Source organism: Blennius ocellaris, assembly GCF_963422515.1.
Source record: "Blennius ocellaris genome assembly, chromosome: 24".
NCBI lineage: Eukaryota > Metazoa > Chordata > Actinopteri > Blenniiformes > Blenniidae > Blennius > Blennius ocellaris.
The window spans coordinates 1,401,433-1,422,234 of NC_137673.1; the positions used below are offsets into that span (position 1 = coordinate 1,401,433).

General features: G+C 49.7%; 2 protein-coding genes across 2 annotated transcripts in view; one reads left to right on the top strand and one right to left on the bottom strand.

Moving 5' to 3' along the window:
• Positions 1–898: 898 nt before the first annotated feature.
• LOC308147413 (NALCN channel auxiliary factor 1-like) lies at positions 899–16,943 on the top strand. Its single transcript, XM_080519545.1, has 3 exons — positions 899–2,048; positions 13,105–13,279; positions 13,738–16,943. Exons 1-3 carry the CDS (start codon positions 1,338–1,340, stop codon positions 14,034–14,036), a joined length of 1,185 nt encoding a protein of 394 aa, XP_080375671.1. The 5' UTR covers positions 899–1,337; the 3' UTR covers positions 14,037–16,943.
• Positions 16,944–18,912: 1,969 nt separating this feature from the next.
• LOC308147772 (uncharacterized protein) overlaps positions 18,913–20,802 on the bottom strand; it is a 4,402-nt gene continuing 2,512 nt past the window's right edge. The window contains exons 2-3 of the mRNA XM_080520105.1: positions 20,255–20,422; positions 18,913–19,532 (exon numbers count right to left, since the gene is read on the bottom strand). Coding sequence (XP_080376231.1) covers positions 19,392–19,532; positions 20,255–20,422 — 309 coding nt within the window. The 3' untranslated portion in view covers positions 18,913–19,391. The remainder of the gene's footprint in view (positions 19,533–20,254; positions 20,423–20,802) is intronic.

Sequence of the window (20,802 nt, forward strand, 5' to 3'; positions counted from 1 at the left end):
CCTGACATCGCATGTCTGCAGCAGAAATACTCTTAAATACTCTTTCCTTTAGTTTGCAATTAGTCTCTGGTCTAATGCGCGCTCCCGGAGACTTGGCAGCGCGCATCACGTCACAGACGCACACCGGAAGTAGAGACATAGCACCTACAAAATAAAGTGGGGTCATATGCTCAAGCTCAGAATAGTTATGGGAAGTTATTGTTTTGACTTTGCTTTTCCTTTTCCTTTGTGCAACGTTCCAAACCTCAGGGGCCACATTCGAATCGCAACCCTCCGACTTCTAGCGCAAATATATGTACTTTATTTTGTGTTCCTTCTCTGCAAATTAAAACCATCACTTATATTGTGCAAGAAATACCGTCAACTATGTATAAAAAAATAAATAGCGGAATAAGAAAGGATGTGCACATGGCCCAATGTTGGCATATTTATTTGTTAAGTATGACAACTAATTATCGTATTTGAATGTTTCTTTGGCTTACAGAACTAATAGTTTATTTTATTTACTTTCTCAAAAATTATATATAATTTGGACTGATGCCCACTTGGTCCTTGAATAATTTGGTTCAACCACAAGAACAGAACTTAAAATAATAAGAAAAATAACACTAATAATGGTAATGATAGCAATGATAACGAAATGAAAATAACAATGACAATTATGCCAATGGTAATAACATCAATAATGTTGGTAATAGCAATACATATCTAATAATTAAATAAAATAATGCCAATAATAAATAATCATAGTAATAATGACGATCAGCTATTTCTAATTTGTGGGACTAATAAAGCTTTATCTAATTTAATGATGACACTAATAATATGATGAAGATAATAAAAACAACAGGAGGCGCTTGGAGAGTTTTATTGTGGAGGGCCTTGCCGGACGTGCCGTCCGTGTTCGCCGCGAACTTCGCTCAGCTTGCCGCGCACTCGCACACCGTCTCCGGGCGAACATGGCGGCACCTTGACAACGGCAGCGGGATGAAGACGGCGAGGTGAAGAGAACGAGGTCCGCCAACCGACCGCAGGCCACTGAGCGCAGCCACCGACGCACCGCCGCACCGCCGCACAGCCATGCGGGGCCCCACCGCACCGGGGCCGGGGGAGACGCTTCAGTAACGGGAGTCGAGGCTGCGCAGAGGAGCGGCGCGGCGCGGCGCGGCGCGGCGGGGAGGAGGACAGCCATGGAGGATGCGGCCCGTCTGATTTCCCACCTTGATGGGAATTACCGCTGAAGGCACCGACCAGCCGCCCGACGCTCCAGCGGAGCCCACGTCGATGACCGTTGCGGCAGAGGAGCCCCCACGGTGGAGTCGGCCGGTTCCCAAAATATGACCAGGGGTGCTGGGACGTGTTGGCAGCAAGAAGACGACGACGGCTTCCGAATCTGGCTCGAGCCCCCCCGCGACACCCAGAAGCCATTCACCGACTCCGAGAGGGCGCAGAGATGGCGGCTGTCCTTGGCCTCGCTCCTGTTCCTCACCGTCCTCCTCTCTGATCACCTGTGGTTCTGCGCCGAGGCCACGCTGCTGGCCCGGACCCGGGACAAGTTCTCCCCGGCCCGCCCCCCCTCCCCACAGACCAGCCCAGCACACAGCAGCCTCAGAGGAAACCCACACGCGAATATTTTTATAGGAAACTCCAGCGAACACTGGTGGCGGCTGGAAACTTGCCACCAGGACAGTTTATCCACAGACTGCCTCGCGCTCGCGGATGCCGACCGCCTGTGCGCGGGCCTCTCTTCCGACCAGGAGGGGACGCGGCCGGTCAACATGAGCGATTTGTACCTTTCCTTTTGTAACTCCTACTCCCTGCTGGACCTGTTCAGCGGCTCCACGAGTCCGGACAACCTGAACTGCAGCCTGGACGTGCTGGGCGGCGGCGGCGGCGGCGACGGCGACACGAGCCGCTGCAGCCTGTGCGTGCAGGCGTACCAGCGCTACGACCAGCACGCGCAGGAGAAGTACGAGGACTTCGAGCTGCTCGCGCAGAAGTACGAGCCGGCGGCTTTCTCCGTGAGGACGTGTATGGAGCGCTGCAAGGTAGGCTACAAGGAGAGGAGGGGGGTAGGAGGGAGGGAGGGGGGGGGGGGGGAGAAAGAGGGGTGGCTACAAGGAGGAGGGGTGCTACAAGGAGAGGAAGGGGTTACGAGGAGCAAGGGATGGCTACAAGGAGAGGAGGGGGGTAGGAGGGAGGGAGGAGGGGGGTGTAAGAAAGAGGGGGTGGCTACAAGGAGGAGGGGTGCTACAAGGAGAGGAAGGGGTTACAAGAAGCAAGGGATGGCTAGAAGGGGGGGGAGGCGAAAAAGAGGGGCTGGTTACAAGGAGAGGAAGGGGTTACAAGGAGCAAGGGATGGCTACAAGTAAGGGGACTACAAGACATTGGGGTTGGCTACAAATAGGAGCGAGTCAGGGGGATACAAGTCCTGAAGGGGGGATGTAAGGGGAGGATGGGGCTACAAGGAGGAAGGGCTGGCTACAAGAAAGAGGGGGTGGCTACAAGTAGGAAGCAGTGGCTACAAGGCGGAGGGGCGCTTCAATGGGAGGAAAGGGCTACGAACAAGGGATGGCTACAATCAAGAGGGGGGCGCTATAAGGAGAGGAAAGGGTTACAAGGAGCAAGGGATGGCTACAAGTAGGGGCTACAAGGCATAGGGGTTGGATACAAATGGGAGGAGATGGCTACAAGGAACAAGTTAAGGGCTAGAGAAGGGGAGATACAAGGAGAGATGGGGGCTACAAGGAGGAAGGGCTGGCTACAAGGAGCAGGTGAGGGGTCTACAAGAAGAGAAGGGGAAGAGGGAGGGTTTACAAGGTCTAGGGGCACTACAAGAGAGAGAGGGTGGCTACAAGGTAGAGGTAGGTGGCTACAAGGAGAAGGAGGATGGCTACAAGTAGAGGGGGGGGGGGTGTTACAAATGGGGGAATGTGTGGTGGACATCTGTTGATCTGGGCCCTGATACGTGCCAGTATAGGTCTTCCTCCTCCTCCTCCTCCTGTCGCCATGGAGACGGATGACAGATTCAAGGAGACTCCCGGCTCATTCATCTCCTCATCCTGCCCCTCCCCTGCTCCCTGCCCCTGGCTGGGGGTGGGGTGGGGTGGGGTGGGGGGGGGGCAGTTGGCGTTGCCCTGGTCCGGGGCCGGTAATGAGCCGGAAAGGGTCTGCAGGCTTGTGCAAACACGTGTGGGAGCCGCCAGGTGTTCATCATGGCCGCCGCACTCCACATGGAGAGCGTTTCATTAAAGTCAAGAGGTGGTTTCCCCGGCCTAATGTTCCGGAAGACTCCTCCGGCGTCTGTTTGCTCACCGCTGGGCTGCTCACCTGGGGGGGAGAGGGGGGGGGTAGTGAAAACCAAGGAGAAACAAACACTCGTTTAGCGCCTCGTTGTCTTAATCCTGGCACTTTCTGAATGTTGTACACAAACACAACACAATCCGAGGCGCTGCAGCTGCTCCAGTTCCGTCTTCTCAACAAATGTTGGTTATTTATTTATTTTTTTTAATTTTCTGGGACTTCCAAAAGAAATCAGGCTCCAGTATGTAGGGAACAAGATACAGGCTACAGCTGTCCGCCATCTTTATGTATTTATTTTTATATTTTTATCAATGAATGTGGTGGTTGGAAGAGGAATCCAGCTTGTGTTTAATCCATCGGGTCTGGTTTTGAAGTGGTTTTCTCCCTGGTTCCTGGTGGTGGTGTGTCTCCTCAGAGGACCGCCGGACGTTTCCTCAGGCGTTTAGAACCCATGTGAAAACGAGGCGATGTGAAATGAGCAGATGTGAAGTCGTCCAACAAAGTGAGCAAGTAAATCCAGGACATCATGAAGAATATGGTTTAATATATGGTTAAAAATGAAAAAAACAAACAAAAAAAAGATGCAATATGCCCACAGTGACACAAACTTTACTGGAATGAACTGGAAAGAGGCGGAAATTTTGCTGGATCGATTAAAAAAACAAACTCCAACTTCTGAAGGACCAGAAACTACAGTTAGCAATGTGGTCCTGATTGGCCCTGATTAGCCCTGATTGGCTCTGACTGGCCCTGATTGGCCCTGACTGGCTCTGATTGGCCCTGACTGGCTCTGATTGGCTCTGACTGGCCCTGACTGGCCCTGACTGGCTCTGACTGGCCCTGATTGGCTCTGATTGGCTCTGACTGGCTCTGACTGGCTCTGACTGGCCCTGACTGGCTCTGACTGGCCCTGATTGGCTCTGATTGGCTCTGACTGGCTCTGACTGGCCCTGACTGGCCCTGACTGGCCCTGATTGGCCCTGATTGGCCCTGACTGGCGCTGATTGGCTCTGATTGGCTCTGATTGGCTCTGACTGGCTCTGACTGGCCCTGACTGGCTCTGACTGGCCCTGGCTGGCCCTGATTGGCTCTGACTGGCCCTGATTGGCCCTGATTGGCCCTGATTGGCCCTGACTGGCTCTGACTGGCCCTGGCTGGCCCTGATTGGCTCTGACTGGCTCTGACTGGCCCTGATTGGCTCTGACTGGCTCTGACTGGCTCTGATTGGCTCTGACTGGCTCTGATTGGCTCTGACTGGCTCTGACTGGCCCTGACTGGCCCTGATTGGCTCTGACTGGCCCTGACTGGCCCCGGGTCCGCTGCTCATCCTCCACATTTTGCTTTCCTCCCCACGACTCCATATTTTCATCTGCTGCTGCTCTTGGGCTCGTTGCTCGACAGTCGGAGGGAAAACAGTGATTTATCAGAGCTGAGTAGAACCTCTCTCTCTCTCTCTCTCTCTCTCTCTCTCTCTCTCTCTGTCTCTCTCCCTCTCTCCCCCTCTCCCCCTCTCCCCCTCCCTCTCTCCTGATGATCACATTACTTCAGGCACACACATATGTCACCCAGAGCAGTGTGACTGTGGCACCGGTGGTGAGTTAATGGCTCCCTGCAAACGTGTCCCTTTAAATGCCTTGACTTGCAACGGAACCAGCTGATGGACAATAACAACAATGGCGGCCGCCAAAGTCCCACAACTTAAAGAAGCCTCACATTGCCACAGTGCCATTAAGATTTAATTGGCATTTTGTGTCTCCAGACGTTAAACCACTGTTTGTTCCCTTCTTCAGTTTCATTTGTCCACCTGGAGTTGGTTGTTTTGTCTCATTCGGTGTATATGCGGAATTGAGTCTTATTTGGAATTCAAATCCCGGGAGTCTTTTGTGTGTCTTATTTTGGGCCGAATGTTAAATTCCGGGGGGAAAGAGATGGGGAAACTTGTTCAAACAGAAAATAACAACAATCCCCCGCAAGAATTGGAGTTCGTAAAGGCGAGAAAGTCATTTCGAGATGCGAAATTTGTCAAATATGACTTCAAATATGTCAAACAATCATCGACAAACCCCCCCAAAAAATACCCCAAACTTTATGTAGGAACAGAAAAACCAGAGAAGTCGGCAGTGTCGAGTCACTTTAACGCCTTGCCTTTTTGGAGTTAATGCAAATGTTTGTAAATCATCTGTATTATTGCATTTATGTGGTCGTACTATCCACATGGCGAATAAGCAAAGGATCTAAAGCTAATCCCCGTCTCAGACGGAACGAATGGAAGGGGGAGTCTTTTCCTCTCGTCTCAGCAAAACATCAGCTCAGTTCACAATGTGTGTGGGGGGGGGGCGGGGGCGGGGGTGGGGGGGGGGGGATCAGCTTGATGAAACTGGAAACAAGCCAAGAGCTCAAAGACATTATACTGTAACTGAAACGACGGGTTTCGCTTCACGTTTTCCAGGGAAAATGTCAAACTGTGTGCCACGACAGTAGTAAACACTTCTTCTGCACATGCTCAGTGGGAGACTCTCCCGGGACTTGGGCGCTTTTATTTTGACAGTCACGGTGATAACAAAACTTGATGTCACCGGTGTCAGGGGTTTCTTTGCTTTAGTCACTGAATTTGCTCCAGGACTTTGAAGAAAATAACTTTTATTGTGTCAAGTGGAATAGAAATAGTACAAACTTTAAAGGTCATTTAAAAAAAAAATGTTTTTTTTTCTTCCTTCAAATCTGCGTCGTAACGGCACCAAAAGACACACGGATCCCACTCTGAATAGTTTCTGATGGATGTTCTCAATGAGGATTTTTTTTTTTTTTTGCGTCTGCAATCAAAGACGGGGGGGGGGGACGAATAATCACACTGGCTGCGGATGATTAATGTTTGTGTGAAGAACGACAGGATCCTTCCATCACAGCAGATCCGTCACGTCAGGTGTGTGCGTGTGCGTGTGTGTGTGTGTGTGTGTGTGTGTGTTGATAAGCTCCTCCCACAAGTCAGTCACTCCCGCTCAGCCCTAATGTGCTTTATCTGATCTGAATGTCCTGGTGATCAGCCTTTGTCAGCCTCTGATTTAATATTCATGTGAGACCCCCCCCCCCCTCTTCCCCCCCCCCCCGAGCCGTTCACCACCGTCCCGCTGCGGCGTATTGCCGGTCTGTCTCGCGCCGCACGCTCGGCTGTGGTTTCCGGTGGTTTCCGCCATTGCGCCTTCCTGCGGTGATTGTGAACGCTGACCTTGGAAGAGGTTTCTTTTTTTTTTTTTTTCACTCCTCCTCCTCCTCCTCCTCCTCCTCCTCCCGTCCCTCCGAGATGCCCGGCCCACTCCACGACAGTAGCCGCTTTTATGAATGGGCAGATGCCCGAGCTGAATGCTAAAGAGGGAGGGAGGGAGGAGGAGAGAGAGAGGGAGGGAGGGGGGGAGGAGGAGGAGAGAGAGAGAGGGAGGGAGGGAGGGGGGGAGGAGGAGGCACGCTGCTGCAGTGCTTCCATATTGTTTTCACAGCGGAGCGTCCAGGGAGCAGAGTCAGATCAGTGGCGGGGAGCGGAGCGCCGCCACCGGGTGGGGAAGGGGTTAACCCCCCCTCCACCCCCCAAGCTAAACGGATCTCGTCACTGTGACATTTCAATTAGAGGCGACGTGCGAAGTCGTTTCCCCCGACATACACTCACGTCGTCAATCAACGCCACTCACCAGAGGTTTACTACCGACTCGCCACACGTTAGCTTAATCAACCTCTCTGGTAAAGAACGCAATAAACTAATAGTTTTGTTGTTGTTTTTTGTTTCCCTCCCTGAATCGGAGCGGTTTTGTTTACAGGCCTTGTCGTCCAACATTGGGTCCACCAATGGGGGGGGGGGGGGGGGATTGATGTTTTCAGTGCTCGTAGTCGTTATAAATCTGATTAAACACACGGACAAAAGTCTTGATTAAGAGGATTGTGTTTATAAATAACTCCCGCGTATGCATTTCTCTACAGCTGCTGTTTGGTCTGAACATAATGTAGAGTTATGTTATTGTGCGATCCTCCCTGGAAACGGATCCGTTTTAAGCAATAGTGGGGGGGGGGGGGGTTTAATTATATTAAAAACCTTCATTAGTTTGTGAGAATATGAAGATGTTTTGCAGCAGGATGTGCTTCCTAACACCTAAGGGTCAGACTAATACCTCCATTCACAGCATCAATTAGTCTAACAGTCCCGTTGTCTGCATTGCTCTTTAAATGGATTATTTCTACGGGGACGGATATAAGCCTGAATGCATATTAAAGTCATGCAGAAGAAGAAGAAACGAGGAGGAGTGTGGGGAGGGGGGGGGGGGTACCCTTCACATTATTGCAGGTCGTCTTCCCTCTGCTCTTTTACGGGATTGTCGGGCTTTGCTTCGATTCTCTTCAACCCCCCCGTTTTAAAAAAAAACAAAAACAACGACAGGCAAGTATACGTTCTGGTCCCATGTGAGTCTCCGCTAAGCTCCCCATTAGGATGATTGAGGATGATGTTCGATGACTCGTCGCCGTGCGGAGTTTCGTTTGACGGTCTGAGACGGTTTCCGCCGTGGGGGGGGGGGCTTTCACGTCGGGGTAGTCGAGGGCTTTGTGACCGCGGGACCGCGAGCCGAGAATTTTCCACCCCTTCATTTAAGTCCAGTAACAGACCTGAAACAGACACTGACCAGACAGGAAGTGAAGGTCCGCTTTAGCCCCTGGTGGCTAGGCCAGTTAGCTCGTGGCTAATGGGTAGCCACAAACAACCGTGATATATAGTCTTCACACAAGATATCAATGAGAGTCTTCCTCACCACTCGACAAGATTTGTTTTCTTTCTGCGTCTAATTCTTCTGCTTCGACTGTTGGTTTACTACCCAGAAGGCATTGCGCTACGCAAAGTTCGTGGCCGTGTTCCAGTCACCCGAACGAAACTGTGTGCCCCTGAACAGAACTCTGGTCTGGATCAAACGGGAATGTGAACGCGTCCTTAGTGCATAGAGACCCCCCCCCAGGGTCCGGACTGGTGTAGAGGGAAAGGATAAACTGGTTTTCATTGAGCGTTTTTGCTGCAGTGATGTTACATCATCTTCCCCTCTCTGCCCTGCAATCGTTCAGCTTCTTCATACAAAAGAAAAGAAGAGAGACTCAGACGAAAGTGTTCGTCTTGTTTAGCGCCTCTCGTCCGTTCCCAATTTAAAATCGTTTTCAAACAGCCGTGTTTTCGGGTCGCGTAGATGGACTGTTGTTTTTCACTCGAAGGCTTGCCGTGTGGACTTGACGTATCCCTGAAGCCACAAGGAGGGGAAGCCCGGGAACCTCGCTGTCGGCCGGGAATTCGCCCCGCGCCTCCGCGGCGGAAAACACTCCCTGCATCCACTTTCCCCACTCTCGATTTCCAAGAAATGATCTCAACGCGCTTCAGAGACGTTGACGCCACATCCCGAGGCGTAGATACAGTCGGGCGACCGTGGGATCAGGAAGGTCTTGTGGTCAGGCGACCCATAATGCCTTGCACCCCCCCAAGCAGGGCGGTTTTGCTGAAGAGCGTCAGGGTTTCTGGAAGCCTGTCGATATAATTGACGGCTCATTAATGGAGTCGTGTTGTCGACCGCCTGTACCTTGAAGCATTTGTTGTGTCGCACCTGTTTACTTCGGAGAAATCGGCACGGCCGTGTACAGTACGATCGGAGTGTCCCACCGTACGTCGCACAGCGCAAACAGGATGCCGGTCAAATGTGTTTTGAGCTCTGCAAAGTCTGTGTGACGTGAAGGTTGCACTGGAATTACAAACCTAATTTGATGGAGGCTCATTTTCTTCACCGGGGAAAGACCGTCCGTCCTGCTGGATTATCCCGGGGTTGCGTCAGTGGCCCGAGGCGGCCACCTTGAATTCCTCTTGTGAGCGCAGGGGAGTGTTTGTCTTATGCTGTGTGAATTGTCAAGAAACCGACAATTCAGTTTCTTTCCAGGAGGCTCGACTTAATTGAAAAATGTGTTGTTTTTTTAAAACTCTTGGTAACAAAGGGCGTGCTCATGTTCCGTCCGGTCCAGATCGGTGTCTCTGAGCCTCGTCCTCTTGAAAACCTCTGTGCCGCTTCGTTTACAAACAGTCTTTTTGGAGGGCGGCGGTGGGAGGACGTGACGCAGTGCGCAGTGCATGCTGGGTAGTAAACAAACAAGGCCAACCGCTTGAATCGGAAGAAGCGGACGCAGAAAGATGCGGGCAAACGTGAGGGAGAAGCAGTGAGGCTGCCCGTTAGCCGCGAGCTAACTAGCCTAGCCACTCAAAGCCACTGGAAACTTTTGTCGAACACCTCCCGAGGTGGAACTTTTTCACAACATTCGGACTCCGCCTTCGGAGGGGTTGGGGGGGGCACACAAGACTTTCTGGAAACGCTTGGACTCGGTCTTCTTGCTGCTTCTGTGCACGCACACAGAATATTTATCGCGCGGCTGTGATAAATATTGCCTTGTGTTTTAGTGCTTCTGCCGTCGTTGTGTAAAGGCCCCTTTACTCCCATAAGAACAAGGAGAAAAGTTTGGTTGCGACGGCAGCCAGCCGCGATGTCGTAGGTCCAGTTTTAACTGTAAGGAGCCGACGGGTATCAGTGATGCGTTCAGGTGCATCACGTAAACCCGCCCTCCGACATGCTAACGAGCTTCCGGGTTCGCACAGTAGTGAGGCTATCGGCTGTGGTTGGCTGAAGCTCCGGCGTATGTAAAAACTTTTAACTCGACACGCTGTGAAGTATCAACACTCCCAGCGGGACACACACACACACACACAAACACACACACACACACACACACACACACACACGGCCATAAAGTGGAATGACAGCGGCGGCTATAAAAAGCACATGAGTCAGCTGCAGAGTGAGATCCCAGTTAGGAGCTGAATGACACGGATCATTACCACTCGCACAAATCAGGGAAACGGCTCTCACACTACCTGCTCTGTTTCCAGGCCCCCGTCCCTTTAAGCGCCGCAATGTGCTGAGTGTGCAGATTATGGGGCCTGGATTCCTCACGCGCCCTCTATCAGGACAGGTGGAAACTAGGGTTAAAAAAAAAAACCACACACACACACACACAATTGTTGATTTGGTCTCCACTGACTGTTTTGTCCCGGAGGTTTTTGAAAACAGTGTTCAGATAAAGAAAACTCACCTTTCACCCAGTGAAGTTTGTCTGCATTCCATCACATTGGCTTTCTTGGATTTCACTCATGGGAACATCTGTTTAAGGCCTCGTTTTCAAGTGAAAATGCATTGTTTCAGAATTGTCTCCCGTCTCCACCGCAACATTTTGAAAACGATGTCCATTTCCACTGAAGTGACAGAAGCTTTATAAGGATGTCGTTAACATGTCGGGCCACAATATCCGCTATGAACATTAACGATTTTTGTACGCGGACATTCTGGTGGACAGACGACCAAGTTGGATTGTTATTAAAAGAATAAAATAAAACTATGTCACAGGAGAATTTGGACTGCGAGTCGTGACAACTCCATTGTTCTGATTGGCCCTCTACTGAGCATGTGCAGAACAACTCGTTACAGCAGTTGTGATGCGAGTGTGCATTAGCAGCATTTCAGAAGAGGCACACATTTTGGTTTCCACAGAGACGGAGCATTTTTTTCAAAAAGTTGCATTTCCCCCTGTTCACACGGAGATGGGAGTTCGGAGCGTTTTCAAAATGTTGCATTTCGAACCGTTTCCAATGAGCTGTGGCTCAAAATTGTACTTTTTTTTTTTGCCCTCTCGTTTCCGTGACAACGGAGTTCAAAGTGTTTTGAAAAAGTTGTGTTTTTCCGGCCATTTTCATGGAGTTAAAGCATTGTGACAAAGTTTTGTCTTGCCCCTGTCTCCACTGAAGCTGAGTTTGAGGGATTCCCCCCCCCCCCCCCCCCCCGCCCCCCCCCCCCCCCAGGCCTCCAGCTTCAGGACCCTGCTGAAGCTCCTCAGGTTCACACCGATCACACATTAGACTGATTGAATCAGACTGCAGGTCTGCTTCCTCACTAACTCAATTTCCTCTCGCTTGCTTCCCTTTTCACGCTGAGCACACACACACACACACACACACACACACACACACACACACACACACACACACACGGAAAGCCAGCGCGAGCGGGGCAGTACCCACCGAGCTCTAATGAAAAGCAGAAAAAGCTGTTACCGTGGCAACTGCCGGCACACATCTTCAGGAGGACCCAGATTCCCTTCTCATCGTATTGTTTTGGTTCTCCTTTGATCGCCGCGGCATCCCTCGGCGGATTATCTCACTGCCACGAGAATTTATGCAAAATCATCAACCCGCCACGTCTCAGACAGGCGGCGGGAAGTAAACAAGTACCCCCGGGGTAAACCTCCACCCCCCCCACCTCCACCAGTGTAACTCTTTATCTGTAACATGTAACCTGGTGAACGTGGAGTCAGATCTCTGAAATCAATGGCGCTGACCTTCTTTTTTTTTGGTCTTTCTGCATTTGAGGGAGGATTGTGTGGCCTGAAAAGCACCAGCAGGGGCAGTTGTGAATCCAGATGCCCCCACCGCGCCGCCACACGTGTGCAGAATATAGCTGTCCTCATCATTATCGTCCCCATCGCCATAATCACATCAGTCTAATTATTCTAATTGCCCGTGCTGCGTTTGTTATCTCCGTATGTTGGCATAAACAGGAAACGTATCAGACCCCCCCCATAGGGGGGGGGGGATGTACCCTACCCCCTCCAGGAGGGCAGTTAATGTGTTTTCTTCAGTTTCAGACATGAAGTCATTAAAACCTCACCGAGGTCCGAAACTCTCAAAACAAACGATGACGATGACATTGTTGTTGTTTTCAGGTATTTTTTTTTTTGAGGTGGGGGGGGGGGGGGGCGTTTTGTTTACTTGTTCTGTGTCTATTATTTGTTTTGATGAGTTTTCATTGTTTGTAATAGTCATTTTGTTTTGTTTTTATGGTCATTTTGCAGGTTTCATCCGTTTGTTCCAGTCGTTTTCACTTTTTCTCGCTTTTTTTTGCAGTTTTGTTTGTGTCTTTATGGCTGTTTTGTTCAAGTTTTACAAGTTTCGTGTTTTTTGTGTAATTGTTCTGTGTCACTTTGTTGATTTCTGTTTTGTTTTTGATTTTTTTTCAGTCATTTTGCAGTTATTATCCATTTCTTTTCAGCTTTTTCCAATTTTTTTGTTGTGTTTTATTCCAGTCTGTCACCATTTTTGCACGTTTTTGTGTTGTGCTCTTGGTTTTTCGCCGTCGGTCGTTTTAGCATCTTATGATTGTCTGTTTCTACTTGTTTCGCGGCCGTTTTAAGTGGTTTCGGGTGTGTTCTGGTTCCGTCGTGGCCTCGTTGTGCCCTCTGACCCCGTGGTAAACCTCCTTCGATGCTGACTTTCATGGCACCGGGTTCACAGATCCGGATCCGGTTCTCCGGCGTTTTTAAAAGCACTTGGAAAGGAAATCGTCACAGCGATCGCAGGCTGGTTTGGTTCGTTTTGTTTCGCTAAGCTTCCCGAGCCCGAGGCTTTGGCTCCTGCGCGTCACCATCTGTCTCCTTATGCACACAAGTCTGTGCATTTGGTAATACCTCCCGCCTCGCAAATAGAACTTGGATGACGACTTGCATTTTGGTGACTGGTTTTTGGCCGCGCCCGGGGGAGGCAATCCACCGGTTTTGCAGAAGAGGACGCCTCGCTGAATTTGGTTAATGATGCCCGAGCAAGCAGTTTGAATGCAAATAGTCATTTTTTGCATGGAAACGGGAACAATTATTGACGCGATCTTTTATTCTTATTTCTTTCCCCCCCCTCCTCAGACGGCCTACAAGCCGTGGCTCTGCGCTCAGTACTTCCCCACCACCACTCAGCGGTCCTGCAAGAGGAAGGTCCCGTGCCACCAGTACTGCCTGGAGGTCCAGCAGAGCTGCCCCTTCATCCTGCCCGACAACGACGACCTGATCCACGGAGGCAGCCCCAGCTTCATCTGCACAGGTGTGTGTGTGTGTGTGTTCCCTGAAGGCTTTCTGATGACATCTAGTGGCGTGTTTCGAGCACTGCAGCACTCGCACCGTCACGTCTCAGCAATTGCATGGGGGAGTTTGGCGCCTGGGGGGATGAAACGGCCTTCGCCAAAACGGACATACCGCTCCTGGTCTTTCCGCATCTGTTGCATTTATTACTTCTTTACCGTCCGACGCCACATCCATCGCCGGCGATTGAAGGTTCTTGGCGGCCGCCGTGCCCGATCCACCTCCACCGCCTCCTCGTTAGGACGGTGGCCACGGGGATTTGGTTCCGCGTGATTCCGACAGATCGAAGTGGGTTTTGGGCCAAAAGACGCCGCCGAATTCGCCGAAGGCTCTCGGGCGACGGGAAGGTTCCCCCTTCCCCGGTAGCATCGTCGTATATACGGTCAAGCTAATCGAATCCGGTGTTGCTCTCTTTCGCAGGGCTTTTGGGAGACCACCCATCGGACGGCGAGGCGGAGTGCTGCGACGTCCGGTGGGACTCCAGAATGGACAATCCTTCGGGCGGCACGCTAAAAAGGACTGCTTCTTCTTGCCAGCCCGAGGGGGCCTCGGTCACCTCCGCCGCCACGCCGCGACTGTGCAGCGGGCGGCTGAAGATCTGCCTGCTGGCCCTCGTCCTCCTACACACTGTCATCATCATTTCAGCCTCCCACAATTCTACGTTGGTGGGCGTGGCGGCCATTTTCTCGCCAGAGGAGAGCGCTTCTAACGAGGAGTGAAGGTTTGGGTCGAACCCAGAGCGAGAGGAGTCGCGGCTTTTTACAGTGCACACGGCTGGCGGGGACACATCTGGCCTGGACGTGCTGAACCAACTGACCACGAGAAGTGGGCGGGGTTTTCCACCGGAGCCGAGGCTGCTGGGACGGGACGCCGACGGGGCCGAGACGCTTGAAAACCAACCCTCCCTCCCCCCCGAAAAGAACTGACCTCTCGCCACTTGAAACCTGCTCATTGTTTCTATTCCATCCAAATGTTTTCTAGCATATTGTCCCTCCTCTCCTCTCCTCTGCTCCCTCCCTCCCTCCATCCCTCCCTCCCTCCCTCCCTCCCTCCCGGGTTTTTGGTGTGTGAATGAGAAACGGACATGGATGGAGCGCGCATCGTCGTCACCTTTCGATTTCCAACGCACTCTGTGCCAGGAAGTTTTTGACATATCAACTTAGAGGCATCTTCTGCTACCAAATCCATCCATCCATCCATCCATCCATCCATCCATCCATCCAGACGTACCCTTATGTCCGGCTTGTGTTTGTCCTCCTGGACCTCCTCTCAGAACCTGTTCGACGGTATGTCTTAGGACCTTAAGTGCTCTGAGACCGAGGGCGCTGCAGTCGTGGCGGTTCCGTCGCCACAGACGGATCCCGAGTGTCCGCAGGTTTCTCAAAGCGTCGGGTTTTGCGCGGCGGTGTGGACGACAACCCTGAAGCGAAGCCAAATCGACTGCGATTGACTGTTTTACTCCTACAATGTTTTGGACACGTCGATATTTAAGGTCGACGGCGCGGTGGGTTGGCCGAGTAAAACAAAGTAGGACGTTGAAGTGAAAGGCTAAAAATGCGAGAGTCAGCAGTCGCCCCTCGTGGTCCCTATCGCACATTCGATGAGGAACTACAAGAGAAACGTCCTCGGCTCTCTCAACCGGTTGCCTCCCCTCGGTGTCGTGACCCCAGTCGTCTTCGGAACCCGAATCGCCCCCGACGTTTGCAGATAATCGAGGTCCCAGATCTCCCGAGTGCCTCTCCGCTGCATGAACCCGACGAGGCAAGGCGCAAGCCGGCGTCGTAAGAAACGAGGATCAGGCGAACTGGGCCCGGTGTGTGGGATCGTCACGGCCGTTCAGTCAGTCAGTCAGTCAGTCGAATCAATCAACCAAACTCTGAAAATCACCCTCTGTCCAGCCGAGCGACCGCCGTCGTTCACAGACTAGCGAAGGGCTGCGTTAGCGTGCGAGGAGTTTTTTCAAGGGCTGATCCATGCGCTTTTCTTTTGTTCCTCCTTCTTCTGCATGGCTGCTGCTACTAAAGTGCATATCACACTGGGGTTAGAATGACCCCCCCCCCCCCACTTTTTTTTTTTTTTTTTAATCAAGAACAAGACGGTTTCTCCAAAGCAGGGCGCTAGAAAACACAAGCGACTACCGACATACCAAAAAGTGAAGCTTAGGAGGTTCAATCAGTTTATCCGGGTTCCGTCTCTAATGATCAGTTTGCCTCCAAATTGGCTCGACTTTGACAACGCGATGCAGCGGCGTCCCCCCCTCCTCCCTCGTTAACGGCTTCAACTCCACCTCGCTTCACATCACAGACGATTATTATTATTATTATTATTATTAGGCTTGATAATTATGGGTTGGCCTGTTTGTTTTCTTCCTAAATTGTCAGCGCCAGTGAAAGCTGTGTTAAGTTTCTTTAATCCACCGACCGGGTGTATAGAGAGGCCCAAAGTCGCGCGATACCGCCGCCGGTTCTCCGTCAAGACGTGCGGTGCAGGACACGCCCATTTATCTGCTAGACACGCCCACTTAGGGCTCGACAAACCTTGTTTTGTGTTTCTTTTGCTCTTTTATTAAGGAATGAATCCAATTTTAGCATCACTGCCGCTTTGTTTTATCTCTCAAAAACAACTGAAAACAATAAATGGACTGAAGCGCATGGAAATGTTGAGTATGGGGGATTTAATTCACTCGCTTTCTGAACTATAGATGTCATGATTTAGGACGGAGGATCCTCATTAGCTCTCAGGAATGTTTGTAAATGTATAAATTGAATAAAGGTAAATGAATCAACATTGTGGGGAAAAAATTGTGAACTTTTAATATCTTAAATTGAGGCGACAGGGATTTCATTCAAATATTTGAAGCTCCTGATGCCGTTTGAATGAACAAAATCACAATAAATAGTCCCTCCCTCTTCAGCCTGGCAAAGTTTCCGTCTTTTATGTGATCGTAAAAAAAAACCCAACCTCTCATAAGCAAGTGGGCGGGGTTTGAGAAATGAGTGGGCGTGTCCTGTGCCGGTCAGCACCCGCCCCCTTTTCCACCAAAACATCACCAGTGCAAACCTAACTTCACCCCTTCGTCCGTTCTGTTGTAAATATGTCCTGAGGGTATGGGAGCCCACACTCAACCCCCACCTCCTCCTCCTCTTCCTCCTCCTCCTCTTCCTCCCACTGTTGGATTCTCACTGTTTCTTTTTTTTTTCCTTTTATTTATTTTCTTTTTTTTCGTTCGCCTCCTCGGTTTTTACTCGTCTGTTTTTTGCGATTCTTTGGCCGCCTTCTTTCCGTTGTCTAAAGCAGTGGTGTGAGTTGATGAGTAGGACTAAGTTGGATGTTAAAAAGATGAGAAAAAGAGGTCTTGAGAAAAAAAATATATTTAAAAAAAAAAACAGCTTGAATTGAGAAAAGGGTTCAAATATAGAGAAAAAAAATTATGATAAAGTTGTCATATTGTCATACTAGAGATGCTTTAGTTTGCTAATTTACTTTCTTTTTTTTCTACAAAAGACTTGGATGAAATTATTTATAAAGATGCGTCCCACGAGTCATGATCTTTTTTGGACGTAAAACAAATACATTTATTAACATTTTGTTCAAAAGAAAATAAATATAAATTATGTTAAACATGACTGGTGTTGGTGTTTTTTTTCTGAGTGCCTTTAAAGTTTTAGAACAGACTAAATTCAATAGTTTTTTGTATTTTTTATTTATTTTTAAATTGCAATTCGAGTGGTTCAAAAGTGAGTAGTGAACTGGGAAAGGTTTGGACTTACAGTTTTTGTTTAAACCTTTAAACCTTGGAAAGTTATGTAAATCCATATGCCATAATGCCTAACCGGGGTAGATATTATTTTTTTAATACAATTAATTACCCTCTGTTGCGATATTTCAGTGGATACGAGAAGTGCCCCTGGTGTCATGGCAAAAATCGTCCCCATCGAAAATGCGTCTGATTTTAGCTTCTGCGCATGCGTCGTAATGAAAAAGTCACCCGATTTGTTCGCCCACCATATTTGCCGTAACACCGGAAACAGTCGCAGGTGTCAAATTAGCTTGCGCTGTGCTAATGAGCTGCCGCTTCACGCAAATACTCGTTATTTTTTGTCAAAAACGACACAGGACTGCAAGTTGTGCGGTAAAACGTTACATATTTCCAAAATGGAGGCTTGTTGGCAACATGAAAGGGGGGAAGCAGGTCGAAGCTGCTGTTGCTGCTCGCCACAGTTCACACAGGTGAGTTTGTTTTTGTTTTTTTGTTAATTATTATAGCTCTGCTGAAAATGAGCACTTATCCCTTGTTTTATTATTCCTTCAAAAAAAGAGCAGCAGGAAATGCTTTGGAAAAAGTGGATGAACTTGTAGGAATTGTAGGATTGAAAATGTAAATAATAAATGCACTGAAGACTTGTGCGCTGCCTGTCCTCACCAGGCGCCACCAGTAGAGGGCAGTGTGCACCACTCCTCCAACCTTCACCTCCACAACACAGCAAAACAATCACTTCTTCACAAATATTCAAGTTTAATCCATTTTGACTCTGAAGCAGCAGGCGTGACCTCCACCAGGTTTAGTTTTACTGGGAGGTTCTATTTATTTATCTTTGTTTTTCTACCTTTTGTAAATATTTGAAGAAATAGTGGCTTATTATATACTTCGTCCATGACGGCAAAAAAATCAAAAGTTATTTCAAATGGAAGTCATTCAGTGGTTGTGTTTATTCTGCAATGATCACATTCATCCATTCATCCAATACTTCAAATGTCCTCAAAGCTCAGATCAGTGCTAATATACAACACAAGTGGCTGCTCAGAGTTCACGTCATCAATCCTCTGGAGACGTTTCCATCTTGTCTATCTGTCTTTATAGCTGGTCCACTTTGGGTGAGAATGCTCCGTCTTCCGTGGAAACGAAGGGGGGAGAAATGGAACTTTTCAACAACCACAACTTTGCTGAAATGCTGCTTCTTGCACACGCCGGGCAGACGGACCACGTCGTGACTCCCCGAGTCCACATCCTCCTGGGAACTCTGCGGTTTGTATTTTGACAGTCGCCGTAATAACAATCCAACTTGGTGGTCCGTCGCGCAAGAATGTCTGGACATTGTGAATGTTTATCGCCTTAACGGTGCCAAAAACAACAACAACAAAAAAACGTTAAATTATCCTCTTTTGAAGGTTTTCTACATTCAAACGATCCATAAAAAAAAAAAAAAAAAAAAAAAAATCACGATTGATAAACATGTCAATGTATTGGTCCATAGCATTATGACTTAAATACAGTGGGATTTTTTTTCTTTTCTTTTGAACAATGATTTATTATCATATGATTGTATTATTTGTTTTTAAATATGAAAAAAAAAAAAAAAAATCAAACATGTATAAATAAGTGTATCAAGAGTTAAATAAGTTGCAGACCTGGAACCCAAGTGTTGCCAAAAGCTGTGATTTGGATTCACTTGCAGGAGAGACGAGTACAAACTGGAGGATTATAATAACTGTATTCAATCAAACGCTGCGAACTTTGATGATCTGAAAAGAGAAAATCCCCCCCCCACCCCCCCCCCCCCCCACCCCTACTGCCATTGTTAGGGAGCAGCGGGGCAAAAAAAAAACCTATCACATGACTCCTCTAAAATAGCTCCGCCACATTTCCTCTGCCAAAGCCGCCTGGAGCTCCTTGTATATTCTGACGAGCGCCGAGACTTGTAGCTCTGTTATTATCTTGATTCCACTTTCCATTTCCCAGCGAGCTCCGGCGGCAGGTCGGGTTTCCTGCTCCGACACGTCTCAGCCCGGATTCGGTCCCCCTCGGTAGGGTGGGTGGGGGGGGGGGGGGGGGGGGGTAGGGTGGGTAAGGGGGAGTCGTCCATGTCCTTGTTGACTCCATGTGGGTGGCTCCTCCGTCCTCCCTGGGAAGCTCTGATCCCTCGCTTCTTTGACAAAGTCTGTTTTTTTGTGTGTGTTTTTTTTTAATATATAAAGTCGGTACATGGTAAATAAGCAGCTCGGGGGGGGGGGGGGGCCCGGTCATCTCGCCCGAGGCTCCTCTTCTCCCACCGCCACCGAGGTCGGGGGGGGGGTCACTTCCACTCCGGCCTCATGTAGTCGGGGATGCACTGGCACACCTGGTGGCTGTAGTAAAACCCGGCCTGGCACGCTCGCCTGGGCTTCCTGCACGGCAACTTGTAACAGCTGGAAAGACAAAGAACGAGAAAATCAGGGTTTTTTTTGTTGTTTTCCGGGACGTTGGGACACCGTTAAAAAAAAAAACCCAGACCCAAGTGCATGAAAAGGCTCTGTGTGAGAAGAAGAGGGAGTGTTTTTTTTTTACATTTTTTATTTCCTGTAGGGGAACTGGTTCAAAAACACAGTAGGAAGCACGTGTGATCCCGCGCGCCTCCTCCTGTGACCAGATGTTGGACGAACAAATAAGACAAACCAAGACGAGCGTGCGTTTTTCGAAATCTCGACAAACTTCAATGCGTCGGAGATGACGAGAACCGGTACGAGCTCGCGGGATTACGCAAGCTAACCCGCCGGCGGCCCCGTCCTCTGTAATCCCACGTCTTCTCCCAGGGTCCCATAAAGCCAACCCGGGCCGGAAGATTTAGGGGAGCCGCTCTCCGTTTTTTTTTTTTTTTTTGGTTTTTTTTTCCCACATGGACTCCACTTGAGTCCTATCAGCCTCCTGTCTGGGTGGTGTTTTCTCAGTCTGCTCTACAGCTGTCGTCAGGCCCTCAGCAGGCCTCTGGGGTCAGAGGAAGGCCGATCCCTCGCTGCCGGCTGTGGGAACCGCCACTCTCGCGCAAAACACGCCAGCGTTTGGTTGGACTGATGTCCATAAAAGGTCACGCAGAGGAGCTTTTCTTCTTTTTTCCCTCCGGTGGAATGCCGGACGTGTCCATTGAGGGTTTTTTTTTCCTCTCCAAGCTCTGCTTCTCACTCGCCCCCGGTCCCAGAGAAACCCGGGGCCCGGGGTGAGGACCCGGGTCCAGCTGCACTGACCCGGACCCTCGCCGGCTCCGGTGGAAGACTGGCACACTGCAGGGGGTCTGTGGCCGCGGGTACAGCCACACTGCTGCACACTCCGTAGCACACTCTGTAATACACTCTGTAACACACTGTTACACACTAACACACTCTGTTACACACTAACACACTCTGTTGCACACTAACACACTCTGTTACACACTCCGTAATACACTCGGTTACACACTCCGTAATACACTCTGTAACACTCTGTTACACACTCCGTAATACACTGTTACACACTCTGTTACACACTAACACACTCTGTAACACTCCGTAATACACTGTAAAGTGCTCTGTTACACACTCTGTTACACACTAACACACTCTGTAACATGCTCTGTTACACACTAACGCTCTGTTACACACTAACACACTCTGTAACATGCTGTGTTACACACTCACGCTCTGTTACACACTAACACACTCTGTAACACGCTCTGTTACACACTAACACACTGT